Below are 21964 nucleotides of genomic sequence, written 5' to 3' on the forward strand. Positions count from 1 at the left end.
AAATAATGCTCGGGCGTGTAATCGGTGAACAGGTGAAACACTCTCGTTCGTCTCTCAAGTGTTTACTTTTCAAAATGAATTCTGAGAGGCAGACTCTGAGGTGTTGTGGGCCACCTTTACGCATCGATTTGGATGCAAACTGCCTAAATTCACGACTTAACCAATAGAAATCTGTTCAACCTCTTCACATTAAAAGCCCAAACGTTGACCATCTGCTGCCAGATTCTTAATCGTCGCTTTTATGGAGCAGAGAGCAGCAGCCACAGGACCCGTTCAGACTGTCGCTGAGGTGAATTCTGACCTCTCTGTGCAGCTGGAGGATGTAAGAAACAATGTGTACCTGGGGTTTAATAACGCCGCCGTATCGCGTCATCGTTTCGCCACTGTCAACGAACAAATAGAGCTTTTAATCTTCTACCCTCCGGCGTCTGATGCCGCTCAGAATAAATGTCATGCTAACTGTGGAAATAAATGGGCTGAAGGTGAAGTAATTTCTCACCTTTTGAGTCATAATTTATGTGCAAATGCATCACAATGAAGAAGTGATGGAAGATTAATGCAAATGAAAAGAGCTGCAGCTGTGAAGAGAAGCGTCTGAATGGATGACCTCATGTTTCATAAAGTGGGATCAGAGGAAAATACTGAAGCACAAATCTGACAACAGAAAGAGACACAAAACACAAAGAGACACAAAATGACCACAAGAGACACAAAATGGGTACAAAGAAACACAAAATAGCTGCAAAAAGACACAAAATGTCTACAGAGAGACACAAAATGACCACAAGAGACACAAAATGGCTACAAAGAGACACAAAATGACCACAAGAGACACAAAATGGGTACAAAGAAACACAAAATAGCTGCAAAGAGACACAAAATGGCTACAAAGAGACATCAAATGTCTACAGAGAGACACAAAATGACCACAAGAGACACAAAATGGCTACAAAGATACACAAAATTACTGCAAAGAGACAGAGAATGACCACAAGAGACGCAAAATGTCTACAAAGACACTAAATGACGGCAAAGGGACATAAAACTATAAATAGACACAAAGTGATTACAGAGTCGAGGACGGACAAAAAAACAACCTTGTGTTTTAATCCTGTTGTCTCTGGCTGATCGTAGAGTCGGGGACGTTTTGGGTCAGTCGGGTAGATGAGCTTTTACAAATGTAGGTTATCTTCAGCGTCACTGTCTGCCCTGAAACACCGACAGTTGTAGCTTTACGAGTCGGCTGAGTTCCCCCGAACAGATGGTGCGGCAGACGCATTCAATATGGAAAAAATATTGAATGTAGGAGTTTTTCTTGTGATAGACGATTTCTATGCTTCAGCTTTAATACCTTTACTCAGGTGAAAGATAAGAGTCAGCTGGGAAATCAGAGAAAAAAAGGACACCTCACATAATAACAGAACTTGCCTTAGAAATATCACATTTTAAAGTTTTGTCTCATATTAAAGTCATCCAGTGATTTTTCTCTGCGTCCAGAGGTTCACTGCGAACAGGAACAACCACTGATGAATTCGGCGTACTTTTAATATATTTTGCAGCGCAAATGCACCAAAAATTAAGCAAATACACGATTTCCAAAGATGAAAAACAGGCTCACAGTCAGAGCCCACAGTGTAATTCATTGCAGTATTATAGCACACAAACCCCAAAGCATTATGGGAAGTGAATAATGAGACGTGACAACACCGCTGAGAATATAATTTATTTATTTTCCTGCTGTCCACACGGGGTAAACTCCTCCTGTATCACAGCTCCTCTTGACCTTTTCCCTAAAGTGGCTTCTCGCTGTGAAATGCACGGAGCACTTTGCGGCGCTGATCCGGTGGTATTGGAGAAGCGTCCCCTCTCATCTTGGCTGACACAGCGACTGTCGGTGCAGGGAGAGGCAGACGTGGCAGCTCTCCAGGTTGATTGTCTGAGGTGTTTCAGATTAGTCCCGGGAACGTCTCGAGGTTCTGCCTCCACGTGTTCCCTCCAGACGACTCGATGTCTCTTTTGTGTGTCCTTTAAAGGATTATATCAGGTGAAGTGATTTACTGCAGTCCTCGTCTTTGGGTCACTTTATCCCTCCATGTTGTGCGTTCAGGCCTACAGGCAGTTGGATGTCCTGATTCCTGACCGGCTGAATTGTTCTGGCAACACGATCGTCCAGTCAGAAAGTTTTCAGAGGCAAATTTCAAACTGAGGGCTGTGTGAATGTTTTATTATTTACAAGCGTAAAAAAGTCACAAGTACAGAGACGTCAGCGGACTATGCTTGTTATAATATTAATGCTAGTGAGCTAATGTTAATTTGTTAAAGCTGATTTGTGTAGAACATAAAAAAAACAAAATTCTTCTCAAATGTGTTTTTTACTCAGTTTTACAAATTAGTTTTTTTTACACAGATTCACACATGAAAACAAATTCTCCTGAAAATAATTTTTACTGGTCAAAAAAAAAAAAATTCTGTTCTTCTGATGGATTAACTCGGTTTTACGTTTGCAAAAAATTTTTTTTTTTTTTTTCAAAAATTTAAAAAATGTTTTCTCCTTCAAATGTTTTTTTACTCAACAGAAACATTTTCTCCTGAATTTTTTTAATTATATTTTTTAACACTCAGTTTCACACATGACAAAACAATTAGAAGAAAAAATCTCCTGGAAATCTTATTAACTGTTTTTTAAACAAATCTCTCAAATTGTCCAGATAATTACTAATTTTTACTCACACATGAAAAAAGAAAATCTAAACCTTTTTAACTGTTTTAAACATGAAATTATGTCTTGAAAAATAATGTTTTGAAAAATAAAAGAAAAAAAATAGAAACATTTCTTGATTTTTTTATAACTCAGTTTCATTTAGGGAAACATTTTTTGAAAAACAAAAAAAAAATGCTTAAGATTTTTTCTGTTTCAAACACTTTTATTTTGGAGAGACAAAAAAAAACAAATTCTGCATAATCTTTATTTTGCTCATTTTGTTTAACTAATCACTGAAGACAGAAATCTGTTACGTAAACGCCATCAGGATCCTGAGCGACCGTCTCGTTTTCATTAGGAGAGATTTAAACCAGCACCCGGTGTAACTCTGCACTGAAGGGCAGAAGGGGGACGCTTGAAAAGGAGGGTTCAAAACTGGAAATAGGATTAAACTTTAAGGTCGGAGAGGACGGTTCTCAGCTGTAAGCATCACTTCACTGCAGAATCCTCCTCATGAAAGTGGATCAGGAAGCGTCGCGGCCGCTCGGTCCGGCTGAGCGTTTTAAACACTTACAGCATAAAAAAAAACCTCCCGGAGGAAAAAAAAAAAAACAACAGATTTCATTCAGTGACGTTGGAAGATTTTAATTATTCATCAAATCTTGAAACTGTTTTAATTAAGATTCATGAACGCAATTAGGCCGCCATGAAATAAATCCCCAAACACTTTAATGTGAGAGCGAGAAGCGAGGAATGAGATTGGGGTTACGTAACGCGAGATGTCCTCCTTTTTTTTTTTTTCCCAGGCACCAAGATGGCCCTGAAGTTCCTGAGGAAGAAGACCACCAAGCTGAAGAGCTTCCTGCGGGAGTACAGCGTCTCTCTGTATCTGTCGCCCTGCCCGTTCATCATCAACATGTACGGCATCGCCTTCGAAACGGACGAGTACTACATCTTCGCTCAGGAGTACGCTCTGGCCGGGGATCTGTTCGACATCATCCCTCCACAGGTGAGGTTTAAAATAAACACCTGAGTTCATGAATCCACTCTGTGTCTCCTCTGGATCGCAGACTGCTGTGTTATCTGGCGCCTGACGTTTAGTTGTCAGCTGTCGGGAGTCAAAACACAAAAATACACCAGACTTTTCTTGTGAGGTGTTGTCAAAATAAAAGCACAGAGAGGTCTCAACAGGGCTCTTTGACCTGGCAACATTTTTTTCCTGTTCGAGCACACAACGAGCCGGATTTCTTGTATTTGTCCTCAAACTTTTGCAATCTGCAAACACACAAAGCTGCTAATCAGGTTGACAGTGTTGACGGAGGGTTCGTCACAGTATGAAGCACAAGATGGGAACATTTCTCCTGGAAGCTTAACTGAAAAAGAAAAAAAAATCCTGAATTTTATAGTTTTAACTTGGTTTCATACATGTAACATTTTTGGGGGAAAAAATCCTGAAATTCTTTTTTACAGTTTCATGGCAAAAAAAAAATAAAAATTCTCCTCTGAATTTTTTTTTAACTCAACTTCACAGATCAAAATACATTTTCATTTTTTTTATTTGAAAACTGAAACTGAACATTTTCAAATTTTTTGGAAAAACTCGGAAAATCTTTCAAAAAATTTTATTTGGTTTCACACGATTTTTTTTTTCTTTAAAAATTGTTCCTATGAAAGTTTTTTTTTTTTTTTAATTCACACATTGAAAAAAATTCTTATAAAGTTTTTTTTATTATCTCTTGAAAACTTCCTTCTGAAAGATTAATTCAGTTTCAAAATAAAAAAAACATTTTTTTGACTTTGTAAATCAGTAACAATTATATTAAATATGAATTGTGGACATTTTAACAAACTTTTTTTGATACAAAATCAGAACAGGCTTCATTACGAGCTATTCAACAACCTTCCCAGCAAAAGCGTGACCTCATTCTTCTTCTTCTTCTGCTCTCTCTGTTCAGGTTGGACTTCCTGAGTCGGTGGCTAAACGCTGCGTCCACCAGGTGGCGATCGCCCTCGACTACCTGCACTGTAAGAAGCTCGTCCACCGAGACATCAAACCCGAGAACATCCTCATTTTTGACAAAGAGTGCCGGAAGGTCAAGCTGTCAGACTTTGGCATGACGCGGCGCGCCGGCTCTCCGGTGAAGCGCGTGAGCGGCACGATCCCGTACACGGCGCCCGAGCTGTGCGACACCGCGCGACACGAGGGCTTCTGCGTGGACTACAGCACGGACGTGTGGGCGTTCGGCGTGCTGCTGTTCTGCATGCTGACGGGGAACTTCCCCTGGGAGAAGGCCATGCCGAACGACGCCTTCTACGAAGAGTTTGTGCGCTGGCAGCGTCGCCGGACGGGCACGGTGCCCTCGCAGTGGCGCCGCTTCACAGATGAGGCTCTGCGAATGTTTCGCAGGCTCCTCTCCATCGAGCAGGAGCGCCGCTGCTCCGTCAAAGAAGTCTTCAGCTACTTCAACCTGTGCTGGATGTTGGACACGGAGAACGGGAACAGTAGCAGCGGCGGCGCCGGTGGCGGCAGCGGGGGCGTGGCGAGCAGCGCGCCCCCTCTGGACATGAGCTCGTCCTCGTCTGAAGAGGACGTATTAGTGGACAGACTGAAGCAGCAGAGCCTGTCGCCGGCCTGCGTGGTGGCGAAGGGCAGCATCATGATGGACACCCACTACTCCTCCATGTCCACCAACAGCTCGCCGTCCTCCACCGGCAGCTACGACCGCGTCAACAGGGAAAACAACGAGCGAGGACGCATCCTGGTAGCCACGCCCATCGAGATCTGCGTGTAGAGGCGGCCGACGCCGCGCGACATTCTGCCGGCTCGCACGTGAAGGCTGCTGCGAGCCGACGAGGAAGATTCTCCGTGTGAAAGAGGAGCGAAGTGTGACGACTGATGTTCGACGTCAGGAAACTTTCTACGGTCCGACGCTCGACGAAGCTTCAGTGCAGATTCTTTTTTTACTCATTTCTGATGAAGACGAGCTCTGAAGGAAATGAGCGGTGAGACGATCACAAACCTCCTGAACGCGGCCGACACGAACAATGAACTCAACCGGACGACCTGTAAAGAAAAAAAAACAAAAACACTGACGGGGGAGGAAGAAGAAGAAGAAGAAAGAAAGAAAAACATTCATAATCCTCGAGCAATATGTTCAAATGTTTGGAATAATCCAGTCACTGCAAAAATAATCTGTGAAGAAAAAAAGACGTGATCGGCTTCGACTTGTGACCGACGGTTCTGTTGTGTGTTTGTGTCGTGAACCATCTTCATGTTTTGGTAGTTGTGTGTCCGTACAGTGTGAAGACGTTCTTATTTATTTATGTCGGTTCAACATATTTATGATTTGTTTCACCTGAGGTCTGGTTTTTTTCGTAGACGCGGGTGGTTTTGGTTTTTCGCAGATCTACATTTTTCCCGTCATCGTGTTGTCGTAGTCGTGCGTCGACTGTTTCTCTCGCATTAAAATGTCCTTTTGTTTCGTTTTAACATTTTTCAAATACGAGCGGCTGAAAACAAGCTCGACAGAAATATTACTTGTTTTTCTTCTCTGAACTGCAGGTTGCTATCAGCACATAGAAGTGTGATGATTGACCCTTATTTTCTACCTGCATGGTTCATATATTTGGACATTTTTTCCCCTCGAAAATAGGCAAGATACAGGAAATATTCAGAGAAATAAATGTGTCGATTTGATCGTCTCTCAACACCAGAAGAATAAATCCAGTATTTTTAAAAAAAATTTTTTTTTTGCCCTCTCAACTTTTTATTCCACTTTGTTTTGTTGTGTGATCCATGAGACCGGATCAGGAGAATGTAGAAAACAAGTCTTTGGATTTTTGGGATTACAGAAATGTTTCAGCTCTCTTTTGTGTTTTTCAGAAGTATTGCATGAAGTGATATTACTGTGGTGAACATTTGTTGAAATAAACTTCCCGAGAATTAAAGAAATGATCCGTGTTTTTATTATTTTAAAGATGTAACATGTAGACGAATTCAAAATTTGAGTTTTTGTTTAGTTGCTGCTTCTTCCTTCCTGTGTTGGGATGTTTAGTTACATCGTCACGTGACGCACCGGTCCACAAATTTACTTGTCTGACCGTCGTAATTTGCTTTATTCAGTCCGATAATATTTGGACAGACAGCTCAGGTTTGCTTCACCCAGTGGACACTCGAAGTATTGCAGCGATAAATTCTCCTGCAGCCGAGTTAATATTTATCTTCTTTTAATTTCCATCTGAGAAAACCGGAATAAGAAAAAAATAAGCATGTTTTTCTTCACTTGGCTTCTCAGAACACACAGGACAAAGTTCATTGTGCACAATATCCCTGTTAGTGCAGACAAGGCCAGACTTTACAGCTCTGCCTCGTTTATTAACACCACAGGAAGTAACTCTGTGTGCAGTTCCTCCAGCAGGACGTCGTCCATTTCAAACTCTCAGTTCACAAAAGATGAACTCAGTCGATCAGACAAGGAGCTGGACTCAAATCAAACTGCAGGTTTAAAGTCGAGAAATGAACTTTTATCGAGACGTGCGTTCCTGCTTCAGCATCTTCCTCCGAACACGCGATGAAGCGGATCGTGTTGCATGTTAGATGAAGCTTCGCTGTAAGTCGGTCACATAATTATGCCCCAATAAACTCAAAATGCCCCACGAAGCTGTAAAAACCACTGAGGCATGTTTTTTTTTTTTTTGGCTCGGCAGTAATGAGCAGCGTCTGCCTGCAAAACATCGCTGGAAGCCGAATTACATAACACTCCCACCCAGGTGGGACTGACTCTGATTTAATGTTACAGGAAAAAGAAAAAAAGGATCCATACGTGAAGCAGAGGACAAACACAAACTGTCTGCAGACGTCTTTAATGTCAGTCCAACAAAACAGACTCAAATCCGCCTGATGTGAAGGAAGCGAGGAGGGAAAACAGCCGAGTGCAGCTGAGCCGCAGAGGAAATCATCAAGCAGCGCTGCATGTTCAGCATAGTAATTACAGCCGAGCTGCTTTCACTGATCTCACCGTGTTTACACATTCAGCAGCAGCGAGAGGCCGAGCAGAGTTTAGTGTTCAGATCCACCAGAGCAGCGACGTGTGCGGCGCTTTAAATAAATCAGTAGAAGACGACAGGGTCAGTCCAGGTTTCCTTCTGCTTTAACATGAAGCTACGGAAGCCCAGAAGGACGACGATCGTCCACCGGGATCCATTTTCTCATCTGAACTGTGAAAATATTATATATATTATTATTATATTTGAGTTTGTTTCCATCTGTGAAAACGTGTTGAAACCAAAAATACGTGATTACGTGATTTTTCCATTTTGTTGTGTCAAACTGAGTAAAAGTTTTTTTTTTTTTTTTTACGAGGAACCAAGTGCATCAAATCGCTTAAAAGAAAACTTTTTTTTTTATGTTTCCTGAAGTTCAGTTTTCAGGAGATTTTTTTTGGTGTATGGAACTGATAATATAACAGAATCATAAAATTCTCCTGGAAAAAACAAATCAAAACATTTTGTATATGTCTGAAATAATTTTTTTCATCAGAAATGGACTAAAAATTTGTTTTCCATATAAACAGAGGGGAAAATCCTTTAAAAGAAAAAAAAAATAAGCTCTTGAACTTTCTGAAATTTATGTTTTCGGCCAAATTAACAATTTTTTTGACAAAAATGTAATTTTTTGTCAGATTGGTTTCCGAATTTTTTATTTTTTTGACATGTGAAAATCTTTTTTTCTGAGAAACTGAGTAAAAAAAATACTTTCAAAAGGAAAAAAAATTTAGAAGATTTTTTGCACGTGAAACTCAGTAAAAATGTTTTTGTCCAAGTAATGAAAAATCTTTTCAAAAGATTTTTTTTTTTGTCAGGAGACAAAACTTAGAAAATGTGAAACGTAGTTACAAAAAAAATATTTTTCCCAAGAAACTGAGTGAAAAAATCTCCTAAAAGAAAAATTTTTTTTGGTCATGTTTTTGTTCCAATTGTGAAATTTAGTTAGTTTTTCTGTCTTGTTTGTTTTCCTGTTTTGCTGATTGACGAATGTTAAGAGTTAATTCAGCAACATTCAACACCAACATGAGCTTTAACACGTGGAACATTTGATCCACAGCAGTGAATCGAACTCACCGTGTCTAACCAGACATTTGATCCACATGTACTGAACGTTCCCCAGATCCTCCACGTTCTTCCTGTTCTGTACGTTCTGCTGCTGATATTTATATGAAGCAATGAAACACAGAGCGGTTCTGTATGTGTGCAGCGTGTCGACCACCTGCTGCAGCAGCAGAGCTGTGCTGCAGAGATACTGAGCAGGACCGTGAGCAGAAAAGAGCCGTCGGGCCTGAAAGCAGCGATAAGCGTGCAGGCTGACGGAGCTGAAGGAGGGATGGTGGAGGTGAAGAGAGCGACACTGAGGACTGAGCAGGAGACACAGTGAGAGGAGGAGGAGGAAGAGGAAGAGGAGGAAGAGGAGGAGGAGGAGGAGGAGGAGGAGGAGGAGGAGGAGGAGGAGGAGGAAGGCAATAAAAGAGGCAAATAAAAACAATCTGCAGCTGCAGGCGTCAACACTGTAATGAGACGACGTTATAGACGCGTGTTTCCGTTTTTAAACGACACAAACACTGAACACTGATGCGAGCTCTTCATCATCAGTTCATCTTCATCAGCTCTGCAGATATTCAGACCGCAGACTTCAAACTTCTGTCGGAAAAACAACCAAACTTTTTACGGTTTATCTTAAGGGAGACACAAACGTCGGCACCGAATCTCGAATCACGTGACGTAGATCCTCGTCACGACCACACCCGAGCACGTGCGAACACCTCCGCCATCTTGTTTCTTTATGTCGCAGCTTTACGCGCGCTTCAGTCGAGTTTTCTGTTCATGCTACTTCTAATGTTTAAACACAGAAACACCTCTGATTTGAGTTCAGTGCAAATTTGCATCATGTTGTTACTGTGAGCATGTTAGCGCGCTGACATTAGCGCCTGCTGCAGCTCATTTTGTCTAGCGAGCGAGCTAACGTGCTAAACTAGAACGGCGTACGTGGATAACATTCGTTAGCATGCTGACGTTAGCATGTAGCTCGTACGGCCTCACAGAGCACTTTCGCGTGTTTGTGAGTGAGTTATAAACTCGGCCGGTGACTCAGCACGTCACATGAATATTAATCAACCATCTGATCCCAGTTTTTCCTCTTTTTTTTTTCCCATCACTTTCCTCATCAGCATGATTCCTCTGAAAATAAATGTTTGGTGTCATTAATCTTCATCCTCCATATTTAAAAGCCTCTCTTGATGTTTTATTCAAGGCTCTAACCGACGTGCAGCTGCAGAGACTCAGACCAGCTGCTGCGACCCGCCTCGTCTCTAACGCTGCATCAGAGAAACGCTGCCTGCCATGGAAACAGCCGCCATATGCTCGCATGCTCTCTGGCTGCCGGAGCTATTTCAGCAGGTGTGAGTGGCAAATCTATTCCAGTTCAACAAAAGCGTCGCAGAGAGGTGACAAACACCTTCCGCAGGCTGCCGCAGGTCAACATGGCAGCCTGATAATGATGTGAAGGGGAAGATGTTTCCAGAGACGGATGATGTGAACGTCGCCGTGACGTACGTGTCAGAACGCCTTTTCTATAAAAGTGACGATGTGACTCAAAGACAGAGCTCGGTGTGAAAGTCTGTGACTGGAAATACTCGGATCGTAAGTGTTCCTGCAGCAGCACGCGGCCCACATGTTCTGCTGCTCGACTTGTAAATCACAGCTCTCCTGTTCCCACTCCAGAAAAAAAACAGAAGAACGGAAACCAAAAGAGATTCATTTACATTTTGGTTTCATCTGAAGCTGTCAGAATATCAGATTTTTATCTACATGATAATCGTCTTCAAGCAAATTCACATCAACAACATTGTCGCTATAAACCAGAAATAAAAAATAAATACTTTGTCATGTCATGTCTTTTTTTTCTGCATGCTTTGTTCATTTTTTGGCAAATTAATCACACTCAATACACAAATATGAACATAAACCGTGAAGAGTATGGAGGACTGAAACTGCCAAAATATAAAGTAAATTCAATTAATAGCAATTAAATGAAAAGGTCAATGAATGCACCAAAAATAATACTGAAAATAAATAAAGGCATTCATTTATAAAATGTGGCAAAAAGTAATTTTGGTGTTTTTGTCACTATTTTATTAACTTTTTAAAAAATTTTTAACGTATTTTACAAATTCATACATTTCTTTATTTTAAGTATTATTTACTTATTTTTTAAAGCATTTTTCTTTATCATTTTTATCTACTTTGGCATTTTTACAACACGATCATCGTTCACAATAATTGTTTTGTCTAACTTTTGGCAAATAAATTACACTTGAAATATGAACATGTAGTGTCAAGAGTGTGGAGGACTGAAAATGCCAAAATATATTTTTTTTTAAAGAATTTAATAAATGGTGCATAAATAAGTAAACTGTCAGTAAATTCAATAATTATTTTAGTATAATTTTTGACACATTTACTATTTTATCATTTTATTCATATTGAATTTGAACCATCATGTATTTATTTATTATTTTGCAAAAAGCAAAGGTAGAAGAATACAGAACTGCACTGGATTTATCACATGCATTTTTAACACGATATTATAAACTTCTTATATAATAATTATAAAATTCTTTCTTATCAGTTATTGTAAATGTCGGTATCATCAAAGTTTCATCAGGACGACTCAAATTTTCGCTTTAACTCATCAGAAAGAAGAGTTTCAATGCAGCCAATGAACTTGTTGAAAAAAACTGTTAAAAATCCCAAAATATTTTAATGCTTTACAACATATTTGTGTTTCTAAAATGTGATCTTTGTTCACAGTCCTGCTCCTCTAACAACAGAAACAATCATCATGTATCAGAACAAACAAGAAAAACTGAATTAGTTGGATTAAACTACAGTCCTGAAATGTTTCTGTGAGGAAAAGTAATTCAGTTTGTGTCACGATGACATTGAAATAAGTTAAACTGCTCTGGAAACAAATACTGTTATCATCCCTTCAGGTATTTGGTGACTTGCCAACATGCAGACACACTTTGTTTCCTCGCAGCGAGAACATTTTGTTCCTGTGTAGGAGCTCCAACGATCGCGGGTCCAAACTTCTGCACAAACAACATTTATACGAGAGCTTTGCACAAACAAACACTGAGGAAGGTTCACGGCTAAAGTCAGTTTCTCAATCAATGTTTCCAGTTCAAGAGAAAAGAAGAGATGAGATCAGTTTTATTGACTTTTATTAAAAAACATTAATTATCTTTTTGTAACTTTCTTAAACAATAAAAAGTGCAGGCATGAAATCCATCTCTGATATTTTACTTAAATCCTCTGTTATTTTTTCACAATTAACTCTTTAACTGCATCTGTCATGTCAGCACAGCAACAACGAGGGTTGAGTGAGTACAGAATAATATACAAATATACTTTTTTTTTTTTTTAGAGTACAATATGTCAACATCTGTGTTGTGACGAAGGAAAATCCTCAGTGGGCAGCTGACGTGAAACTTGTGAGTAGTTCTCTTCCTTTTCAGATCAAAAATATTGAATTCTGAGGTCGTTTCAAATAAATAATAAATATGGCGACTTCTGATCGACTCGTATCAATTGCAGGCTTCATTTAACAGCTTCTGTTTGGCCCCTCCCACTTCCAGTTTAAGCTCCTCCCACTTCCAGTACAGATAATTCAGCGGGTTGGACAGACACAGGTGACGGTGTACTCGCTCATCCCTGGTAACGACTCATGAGAACTAAAATACAAGCGCTCATACAAAGACGGGTGGTTAAAGCTGCACTAGGCGACTTCAGCGCTACGTGGAGGTCAAATATTAAAGGGTCGATTCACCCAAATCACAAAAATATATCTGATCTGCGGAGGTTTTCGAGGTGGATTTTATCGCCCTAAGTAACTTTCTCAGCGGCTGGATCTGCGAGATAATGTGATCTCAAGATCCAAATCATGGGGCAAGATCTCCAGTGCAAACTCAGCGAGGTGAGACTACGTTTACTGAAAAACTGAAAAACAAATACAGGAATGGTTGAGTTTGTAGTAACAGCTTAATGCAGCGAATTTAATAGGAAGAGGATCAAAACGAAACTTTGCACAACAGCGAAGAAAGAAAGAAAAAGAAAACAGAGCTTCAAATAAAGGCCCAGTACCTTCTAAAAGCTCCTGGCCACTATTTCAGTGAAGATGGAAGATTTTTTTAGAGAAAGTAGCAGCAAATGCTCATTTTTTAAGAAGTTAGAATTTGTATTTCTGTGTTTGGCATTTTATAAATCATCACAGAACAGTGTTTCATCCTATTAATCTGTGTTTAACTGATAACCGACGTAACAGATGCGCCACAAAACAATAAAAGCTGACGTTTTCATCTTTTTCGGTCTTAAGTTTCCACACCTGCAGACGTAACGTGAATATGGTGAATGTGCAGTTCGTGGATTTTATTCTCTATCGCAGCTTTACTTTGTGATTTAGACACGAAGTCAACATCTTTTTTATACATATATCTTGCTTAGTGCAGCTTTATGTTAAAACTTAAATACTTTTAGTGAAAAGAAGAATTAAGTCTACACATAGAAATAAATAACTGGATAGAATAGAATAAAATCAGACTATAAAGTGCCTCAACCGTGCATGCAGCTCGATGAGAATAAATTAAGTTGGTTATGTGACGACAGAAGCACTGACGGGAATAGAAAAGTAGTACAAAAACTGTAGAAAGAAAAGAAAGTGGCTTCATATAAAGATATTCTATACAACAGATCAATAAAGCTCATTTAAACTCTAATATAATAATAATAATTATGCCCAAATAATAAACTGTGTATCTGTGACGTGGCGAGTCCAGGTGTGGATCATCGAAACAAGGAATAAATAGTCACACACACACAAACAAACACACACAGACACACACACACACACATATATATCTCAGAGAAACAGAACAAGACACGTCTTATAAAAATCTTTCAGTGGCCCCTGGTTGATCCGTCTGTGGTGACTCTTATCAGAAGGTTTTCCTTCTGCTCGAGCAAACACATACACACAACCCTATGCACACGCACACACTCGCACACACACACACACACACACACACACACACACACACACCTTAATTAGTGTTATAAAACTGCAGCGGTGAAATCAGGCAGATCACGTCGCACCCTGAGGAGATCTGTGGATCACTCTGGGAAAAAAAAACAAAAAAGACAAAAAATAGCATTAAAGATGAAAAAAGGATTCTCTTCTTATACATTTATAGCTTTTTTTAATTTAAAATAAGTAATGAACAAGTTGCAATGAACAATAATCTTTTTATTGTTGATTAAGGTTCCCTCAATTAATCGTTCATCGGGTCTTTAAAATGTCAGATAAAAGTGCAAATGCTCGTAACCGTCTCCTCGAGGACAAGCTGACATCTTCAAATGTCTTGTTCTGTCACCAAAAGCCTAAAAAATACTTTTTTTCTGTCACGTAAGGCAACAAACCCTGACATTTGAGAAGCTCCGACCATCAAATGTTTACTGTTATTCAGCTGGAAATGACTTCAGGGGTAACGCCGTCAATTTTACACATAAACCTGTGTTTTCAGATCTTGAGGAGTTTTACTGCGTGTGTGAAAAAAGTAGTAAAAAGCCTTGGCCACGTTGCATTGTGGGTAATTTAGGTACCAGGTGCTGAATAAGCAGTCCACTGGTCTGTTGTACTCTAACACTGCAGGACTCTATTGTGGACAGTTTAAAAGCAAATGATCAAAATCGATCCAGCAGAAACAGAGATATCAACTTCTTTATTCCACACACTCTTCTTCCTGGCGCCTACATTACCCACAATGCACCTTGGGCCACTGAGTAAACAGCACTGGAGGCAGTTTATCAGAATACATGCAGCTTCCTCTGGAGCCACAATTGACTTTCCTGTGTAAAATTTGGTGGAGCCACCCTTTAAACGATTAATTGTTTATTAAAAACATTAAATGATAAATATTATTTACCTCCAGTTTCTCCAGATGTCTTTCAGGTCATCTCTTGTGTTGTCTGGTCGCACTCGTCAACAGTTTGTTCTGCTGGATACAAGAAAAACAAGCAGAAAATATTTTTTAACAATTTTCAGATAACACAGAAAAAATGGACATCGAACAAAACTGAACTTGTAAATATTTTAATTTTTTCCTATTTTGACCAAACATACAAAAGACAAACCAAGAAACAGCCACAACCACAATAAAGAACAAGTGTCCACATACTTTTGGTCACATGACACACTTCTCCTTTGCTAAAACTTGTAATCATCAGTTTCTTTTCAGGGTTTGATCATGTGACTTGTATCTTTCACACTCAGCACAACAACCTCATACTGACTCAGTGTGATCAGAGACTAAAGGTTACACTAGTGACCCCCAGAGGCCGAGCAGCTCGTCACACTTCCGCTCTGTTTACCTTGTGCTCCGGACATCTGATCGAGAAGTTCTCTTCATTTAAGACGCAGCCTGAGAAAAACACACACACACACACACACACACACACACACACACAAAATGTGATTCATCACTTCGCGCTGAGTGACACCGACAGACCTCCCACACACAAGAAAAGCACAAATGAGTCAAACCGTCACCTCCACGGTTCTGTCACCTCAAACATCACTCTCTCAGACAGCAGTGATTTATGAAGATAAAAATATTTTACAAACGCTGCAAATACTGACAGCGCGCTCCTCTTGATAATAACAGGGTCGAATTCAAGCCTTTATTCTTCACCGACGTGTCTGACAGACCTACCTGACTGAATGGCACATCTGTAGTGGTAATTTCGGGGACAGCCCTTCTGGAAACATCCCATTATTGCACCTGTTTGTTGGCACGCTGAACACACCTGAAGACACAAATACACAAAGACAAAACAAACATCATCACCATCATCATCTTTTATATCTATATGTGATGCTGGTGTAAGAAATTATCAAGTTGATGTTCAGTTTGTTTTGATTTCACTGTGGCGGATCACACGAGACAAAACTCTTCCCGCATGTGACAAGAACTGAGATAAATATTTCACGTTCCACAACATTAATAACACGATCATACGAACATGGACGTAGCTGTTAGATGATTAAAAATCCTCTCATGTCGACGCTGGCTGGGAAAAGATCTCCTCTTGATGCTCTTCCAGTACAAGACATTAACTTGAGGCTTCACGTGAGTCACAATCTCATAAAAAGAGTTAAATCACAACAGCACATTTCACAGTTTAAAGTCTTTGGTATAAAATGCCTTCATTGTTATTGGTGACGTGTAAAGAGCGAATTTCAAGCTTAATAACAGTGTCAGCTGATTGGTAACTGAAAATGAGTCATCGACTTTCTGATTATCAACTAACTGTTGATTTTTAAGGAAAGTGATGAAAAAATCTTCATGTTTTCTAGTTTCAGCTTCTGGAAATGTCCACGTCTGCTGTGTTTCTTTGTACAGAATCATTGTAAAGTGACTTTTGAATTTTGAGATTTTCAACACGTCACCTTGAGCTTTTTTTTTTTTAAACAATCTTTTCAAGGATGATAAAATAATCACTTACTGCAGCCATTATTTATATGGTTGGACTATTTGATGCTGCTGGTGCTTCATATTATTAACTTTTAATAACTTCATATTAAGAATTTTATAATCACACATACAGTAAATTTCCCGGGAGAGTTAATCTTTTCAATCCTTTTTTTTGTTGTTTAAAGAAAACACCTTGTTCTGTGTCACTCACTGTTTCTTGAGCGAGCCGGGCCGCCTCCTCCAGCCCGTACAGCTTCCCTCTGACCAGAAACACTCCGGCAGACCAGATCCCGCAGTCCTCGTGGATCCAGCACTCGTGCAGGCGAAGAGGCACCTTTGGGAGAGAGTGGTGGTTGCCCTCGAGCAAACCATTAACAGCAGAGCGGCCGTGACCACCACAACCATCATCTGAGGAGTTCACTGAATGGCTTTTAACGAGTAAATGTTCGTCCTCGTTCTGCTCGGCGCTGCCGTTCTGCTGCTGGTTCTGACAGTCCACAGACGGGCTGCTGGTGGGATGGTACGGTCCGTGAAGGTCCCCGAGGCCCATGGCGTTGGCCGTCTGACCACACAGGCAGCACAGCAGCGTGTCCGGACACCGGCTCTCTGGGCTGAAACGACCCAGCTGGAAACAGGAAGTGTTGGGAACGAACCCGGACAGAGACCTGCAGGCCGGCCGCTGCTGTCCTCCTCTGTTGCTCCTCACCGTGGCCTCCTCCTCCTGATAGTTGACCACGGTGCACCTCCTCTTCTCCATGTGGACAAACGGGCAAAAACTGCCAGATTTCTTCTCCTTTTTCTCCTCTTTGAGTTTTGCATATTTGAACATAATTTCTGGCTCTCTGGGAGGAAACTGAACAGAAGGTCCGGCCTGCGACCGCCTTTTTCTCTTCCGTCTCACAACAGCTTTTTTGTTTGCCGACTTGTTTATCTGTTCTGGTTGGGTTCTGCTGTTCTGTTTCTGTTCAGTCCTTCTCAACTTTTTAGCTTTTTTACAAATGTTGAGGGGCTTCTTTCGTTTATGACCGGTGGTTTTCACGTGGGACATTTTGCGGCGAGGCTGCTTTTGTGCCTCCCTCTGTGGCGACTTCCTGTCTGTCTGAACGTCCACGCCGGACTCCTCTGAGTGGCTACTCGCTCTTTGTGACACATCTGGCTGCGAGACCGGCTCGTCTGCGTCTGAGCTGGATATCCTCACCGCGTACTCAATCATATCCTCAGAGTCACAGCTTTCGTTGTATATTCCTATGGCGTCGTTTTTGGCTCGTCGCCTCAGACTGTGCCGGGACCCGCTGCAGGTAAGCGGCGGCGTTTCAGAGGCAGACTTCCTGATTCTGCTGCTACGTCGGACTTGTTTGCGTGGAGCTTTTTTCTCCAGACTCGGTGGAGGCGTTTCTCTCTCCGAACTCTTCTTAGAAGTAAAAGAGTTCCTCTTCTTCTTCTGGTTAGTGACTGAAACTTCGATAACATCACTGTCATCACTTGAAAGGTCTACCGGGGATTCTGCGGGGTTGCCATAAACAGCACTTAGGTCTGACAGGAGGACAACAGGCCTGGTGTGATGAACAGGAATGTCCACTGAGCTGTCCGAGGACTCCTCCGAGTACGAGCTGTCAGGACTGGGCGAGCTCAGAGGCTGAGGTAGGTGATAGCAACCTCTCCCTTCATCCAGCGAGGACACAGCCGGGGACAGGGGCTCCACGATGTGCCTCACACTGTCTTGAATGAAAGGAGTGCATAAAAGCGGCTCCTTCGCCGAGGAAACCAGGAAAATAACATCCGAGCCGCTGTCGCTCTCCTCCCCGCAGCTGCTCTCAGGAACTGGACCGCTGCTCTGGTCGGGCCCGTAGAAACCAGGATGCCACAGGTTGCCGTGGACTCCATCGCGGTACAGATCCAGCCCAGGAGCTATTGTTGAATTCATGTAGTTCCCCAACGACTCGGGGCGCTGCTCCATGTCTCTGCAGTGGACAGGAGCCCCCGGCTCAGGGTGCAGCAGCGTGGACAGGGAGCTGTAGGAGGACGAGGCTCTGGACCTGAACGGGGAGCTGAGCTCTGTGCTGCAGCTCGGCGGGCGTCGGTGGTACCACTCGGGCTTCTTGGCCAGGTCCATGGCTTCATTGTGGCTGCGGGTCAGCGGATTGACTGAGTAGCTCTTCGACAGGTCCATCGCCATGAGAGACGGATCCTGAGACGACACTTCCATCACTGCAGAAAACACACATTAACATTAATGAGATGAGTCATCTTATACCTGTTTCTTTTTTTTTTGCAGTCATCAGCAGTCAGCAGCTTCTTTCCTGTTTATGTAAATGTGTTTTACATGCAGGCAAAAAGGCAGCGATGGCTTCAAAGTTAGAGAAAGAAGCTCATGCCCTTCTCTCATTACACAAACCACCATCATTATTTCAAACCACCTTGAATTCCAGGACCTCTCTCTAACCCTAACCTTTAATAAAGTATTTACCAGTTCACTGCCGGAAATGTTTATAAAACCATTCTCTTATTCAAAAGATTTAACTGATAAAATAAAAAAAACCCTGAGATTAAAGACACGTACAGCAGAGGCTGAAAACAACATAACTAAAATATGATAAAACACGTACTTGGACAAGTCAGACTAAAGTATTAAAACAACAACACAGATGTACACATAAAATATATATAACACACAAAAACCGTGCAGGACCATTTCAGGAGAAATGCAAGTAAATGACAAAGTCAGTGTCTAAGATGTCAATAATAATATTGTTATTCTGCTCGATGAAACATGTGGTCTACGATTTGTCAAACCAGAGCTTCAAACGTCTCTCTTGTTCAAAAAAATCTGAAGAGATTCAGTTAACAGTCAACTACGACGACAACAAAAAACTCTCTTTTTACCTTTAAAACAACTGAATTGTGCTTCTCTATCATATTTGCTTCAGAAATTGAAGATTCTAGAAATAGTTGGAAAAATGTTATTTTTCCGTTTAGATACCCAGTTGGTCATTTTTCAAGTAAAAATAGGCAGAAAATATCAGAAGCTGTTCTCACAGGAAATAAAAGGTCAAACACTGTTTGAAGGTAGAAAGGTGGCAGGGTCCGCCAAATATAAACAGAGTAAAACAGTGTGATGCTGTGTTCTTGTTTAAGGTCAGTTTGTTTATTCAGCTCATTCAGTGATGAAAACAAAGAGTCTGATTATTTAGTTCGATTGGGCAGAAAAATAAATCAGTAAATTAAGATCTTTTTCTCTGAATTAAGATTTTGTCCTCAAAACTACGTGGAAAACATCTGAAGACGTCACCTCTGGGAAGTTATGACGGGTATTTTTAGACATTCCACATTATATATTATATAAGGTGATGAATCTGAAAAAGGGCATAAGATCTATCAATAGTTAACAGTTGTTAGTTGGATTCCTGCCACCCAAATGGAAGATTAGTTAGTGCGGCTGCAACCCACAACTATATCAATTACCAGCAAATGTGCTGCATATTTTCACGATCAATTAATTAATAATTTAGTCATAAATATGTCCATGCAAAATTTCTAAGAGCCCAGAGTGACGTCTTTAAATGCTATTCATGTCCAACTAACTGACTCTTCATCAGAAATCAGAAATGACTAAGAAAAGCAGCAAATCGTTGCAGTTACAGAAGCTGGCAACAGTAAATTAAACAATTATGATTGATGGATTATCAAAACAATTGGTGATTGATTTTCTTTTGCTCGATTAATCGATTACGGACTAACAGCTGCAGCTCTATTAGTTATGTTAACAACACAACAAGAAAAATCAAATATACACAACAAACCTGTTGGACATTCATTTTGTACAGTTAGCTCTAGTATTTACAATAAAACAAATACTTTACAGAATATAAAAGGAAGGAAATTCTTCTTAAATCTAAACTACTTACTGTAATGTACTGCACATGTCACAGCAGTGTGCAGCTGAAACATGATGGAAAAATGAAACTAAAACAAATATCGGATTAGGTTTGGTTGGCAGATTGTCAATGTCAACATTATTTATTTATTTTACTATGCTGGTTAACATTCTGTGAGGAAAACAGGGACAAGCAAACACACCTGGACGTGTGTCTCAGCGAGCTGTCTGATGAGGAATGCGAACAGGTAGGCCCGCTCACTCCTCCATCATGACTGATGTCAGAGGTAATGTAAGCAGCCTGTCAATAACAACATGGTGTGCTGCAGCTCCAACTCACAACAAGTGTTTCATCTGTATTTTAAAGTTAGCTCCGCCGTGATCTTACCCCTGCGGTGGCAGTAGTCTGGCTGGGCGACCCCGGTCCTGACCGTGCAGGCGGTAAGGATGTCACTTTCCCCTCAAACAAGTCTGGTAGCTGGGTTAGCTAACACACCTATGATCCAGGCCCATCATCAGCACTGGATGTAAACAAAAGCAGCCCGAGTTCATGCTAGCTGGCGAGCAAACGTTAGCCCGCTACGCTATCTTCAAACGCAGACGACACTCGACGCGATAACGGCTGAGAAACATTTCTCCCGGATAACCGCTCGCAGGTAATCACACCCCGCCTCGCTACTGTTGGTATTTTAAAGTTGTCATCATGGATACCTCCTTCCTCCAGCGTCAAGTCATAGCAAAACAACCGGGAAGAAACCGGAAGAGGAGGGCGTCCTTTCAAAGTAAAAGCATCGAGCCGTTTGTGGACGGCTTTTAAAGATGGCGACCTGAATGACACCACTTTTTCACTGGACAATAAAACCCGCTAAGATCGGGCTTTTTATGTAGTATGAATGTGAAAACTCATGCATTTACACGTCAGGTGATATTGTTGGCATTCGTTCATTCCCATGAAAGCTGCGCAGTGGTGTTCTGAAACCAAAAAAAGTTCAACCTCCCAGATTTGAAAATACCTGGTTCACCTAAGGAGCCGCTAACTACCGGTAACTGCATAATAACTTCCGGTTGAGCGCCTGCCTAGCAACAATTTAATCTTTTTTATCATCATTATAATTTTTAACAAAGCCTTGTAGATTGTATTTTTGGTAATAGAGAGACGATATATGTTTTGTTGCATAAAAAAATGCAATTTATGTTCCCGTTGAGAGAATTTGTAAGTATTTTTGAAAAGTTAAATAAAGTTTTGGAGAAAAAAAAATAATCGTGCGGCTTTTCTTGACTTTCCAAATATTATTGGCTAAATGGCCAAAATTCTGACAGTGAAACAAGACATTTCGCAGGGTTTCTGATGCCCAAAATAAATGTATCCACCCTTTCAGAGACACGTCTTTCACAATTAGAGTTGCCACCAATCCCGTTTTTCCCAGAAATGTTGAGATGGGAGATGGGAGCTGTCAAACCTGGGGGGACTGTGGCAAGCAGGCGCCACCTACTGGACATTAGGGTCAATGCACTTTCCTTTGGTAGTGCAATTTAGGCCGCTCTCATGTCAGAGCCATGCCGGTCCCAACACAAAAATAATGTCATAAAATATTAGAAATATTTTCTTATTTATGGCTGATCAGAATATTACGTCACTGACCTCCTCATGCAATTCCCAGGGATCATGATTGACTCAGAATCAGAATCAGAACTCCTTTATTGGTCCTGCAAACGGGGATGTCTGTGTCTCACAGCAGCCTGAGGGCAGTTCAATTTAACAATAAACAATAATGATAGCACAAAATAAACAATATAAACGTTAAGAAA

The 21964-nt window shown here is 41.0% G+C and overlaps 2 protein-coding genes across 8 annotated transcripts in view; one reads left to right on the plus strand and one right to left on the minus strand.

Moving 5' to 3' along the window:
• The window catches only part of unm_sa1261 (un-named sa1261), a 33393-nt gene extending 26744 nt beyond the window's left edge, over positions 1-6649 (plus strand). For all 5 annotated transcript variants that reach the window (XM_037088708.1, XM_037088711.1, XM_037088712.1 and 2 more), the window contains 2 exons: positions 3508-3710; positions 4657-6649. In XM_037088708.1, the coding sequence (XP_036944603.1) occupies positions 3508-3710; positions 4657-5493 (1040 nt within the window). In that variant the 3' untranslated portion in view covers positions 5494-6649. The remainder of the gene's footprint in view (positions 1-3507; positions 3711-4656) is intronic.
• A 5310-nt stretch (positions 6650-11959) lies between these two features.
• On the minus strand, positions 11960-21182 carry si:ch211-165g14.1 (transcription factor 20). 3 transcript variants are annotated; one of them, XM_037089462.1, is made up of 6 exons: positions 20544-21182; positions 16493-18489; positions 15520-15613; positions 15179-15228; positions 14734-14802; positions 11960-13926 (listed from the first exon to the last, which is right to left on the minus strand). In XM_037089462.1, the coding sequence occupies exons 2-5, from the start codon at positions 18485-18487 to the stop codon at positions 14761-14763; spliced, it is 2181 nt and encodes a 726-aa protein (XP_036945357.1). In that variant the 5' UTR covers positions 18488-18489; positions 20544-21182; the 3' UTR covers positions 11960-13926; positions 14734-14760. The 3 variants fall into 3 exon arrangements, with proteins under 3 accessions (XP_036945357.1, XP_036945354.1, XP_036945356.1); XM_037089459.1 differs by having other exon boundaries at positions 14734-14805; positions 20544-21181; XM_037089461.1 differs by lacking the exon at positions 20544-21182 and adding an exon at positions 20359-20499 and having other exon boundaries at positions 14734-14805.
• Between the last annotated feature and the right edge of the window lie 782 nt (positions 21183-21964).

Source organism: Acanthopagrus latus, chromosome 23 (genome assembly GCF_904848185.1).
Source record: "Acanthopagrus latus isolate v.2019 chromosome 23, fAcaLat1.1, whole genome shotgun sequence".
Classification (NCBI taxonomy): domain Eukaryota; kingdom Metazoa; phylum Chordata; class Actinopteri; order Spariformes; family Sparidae; genus Acanthopagrus; species Acanthopagrus latus.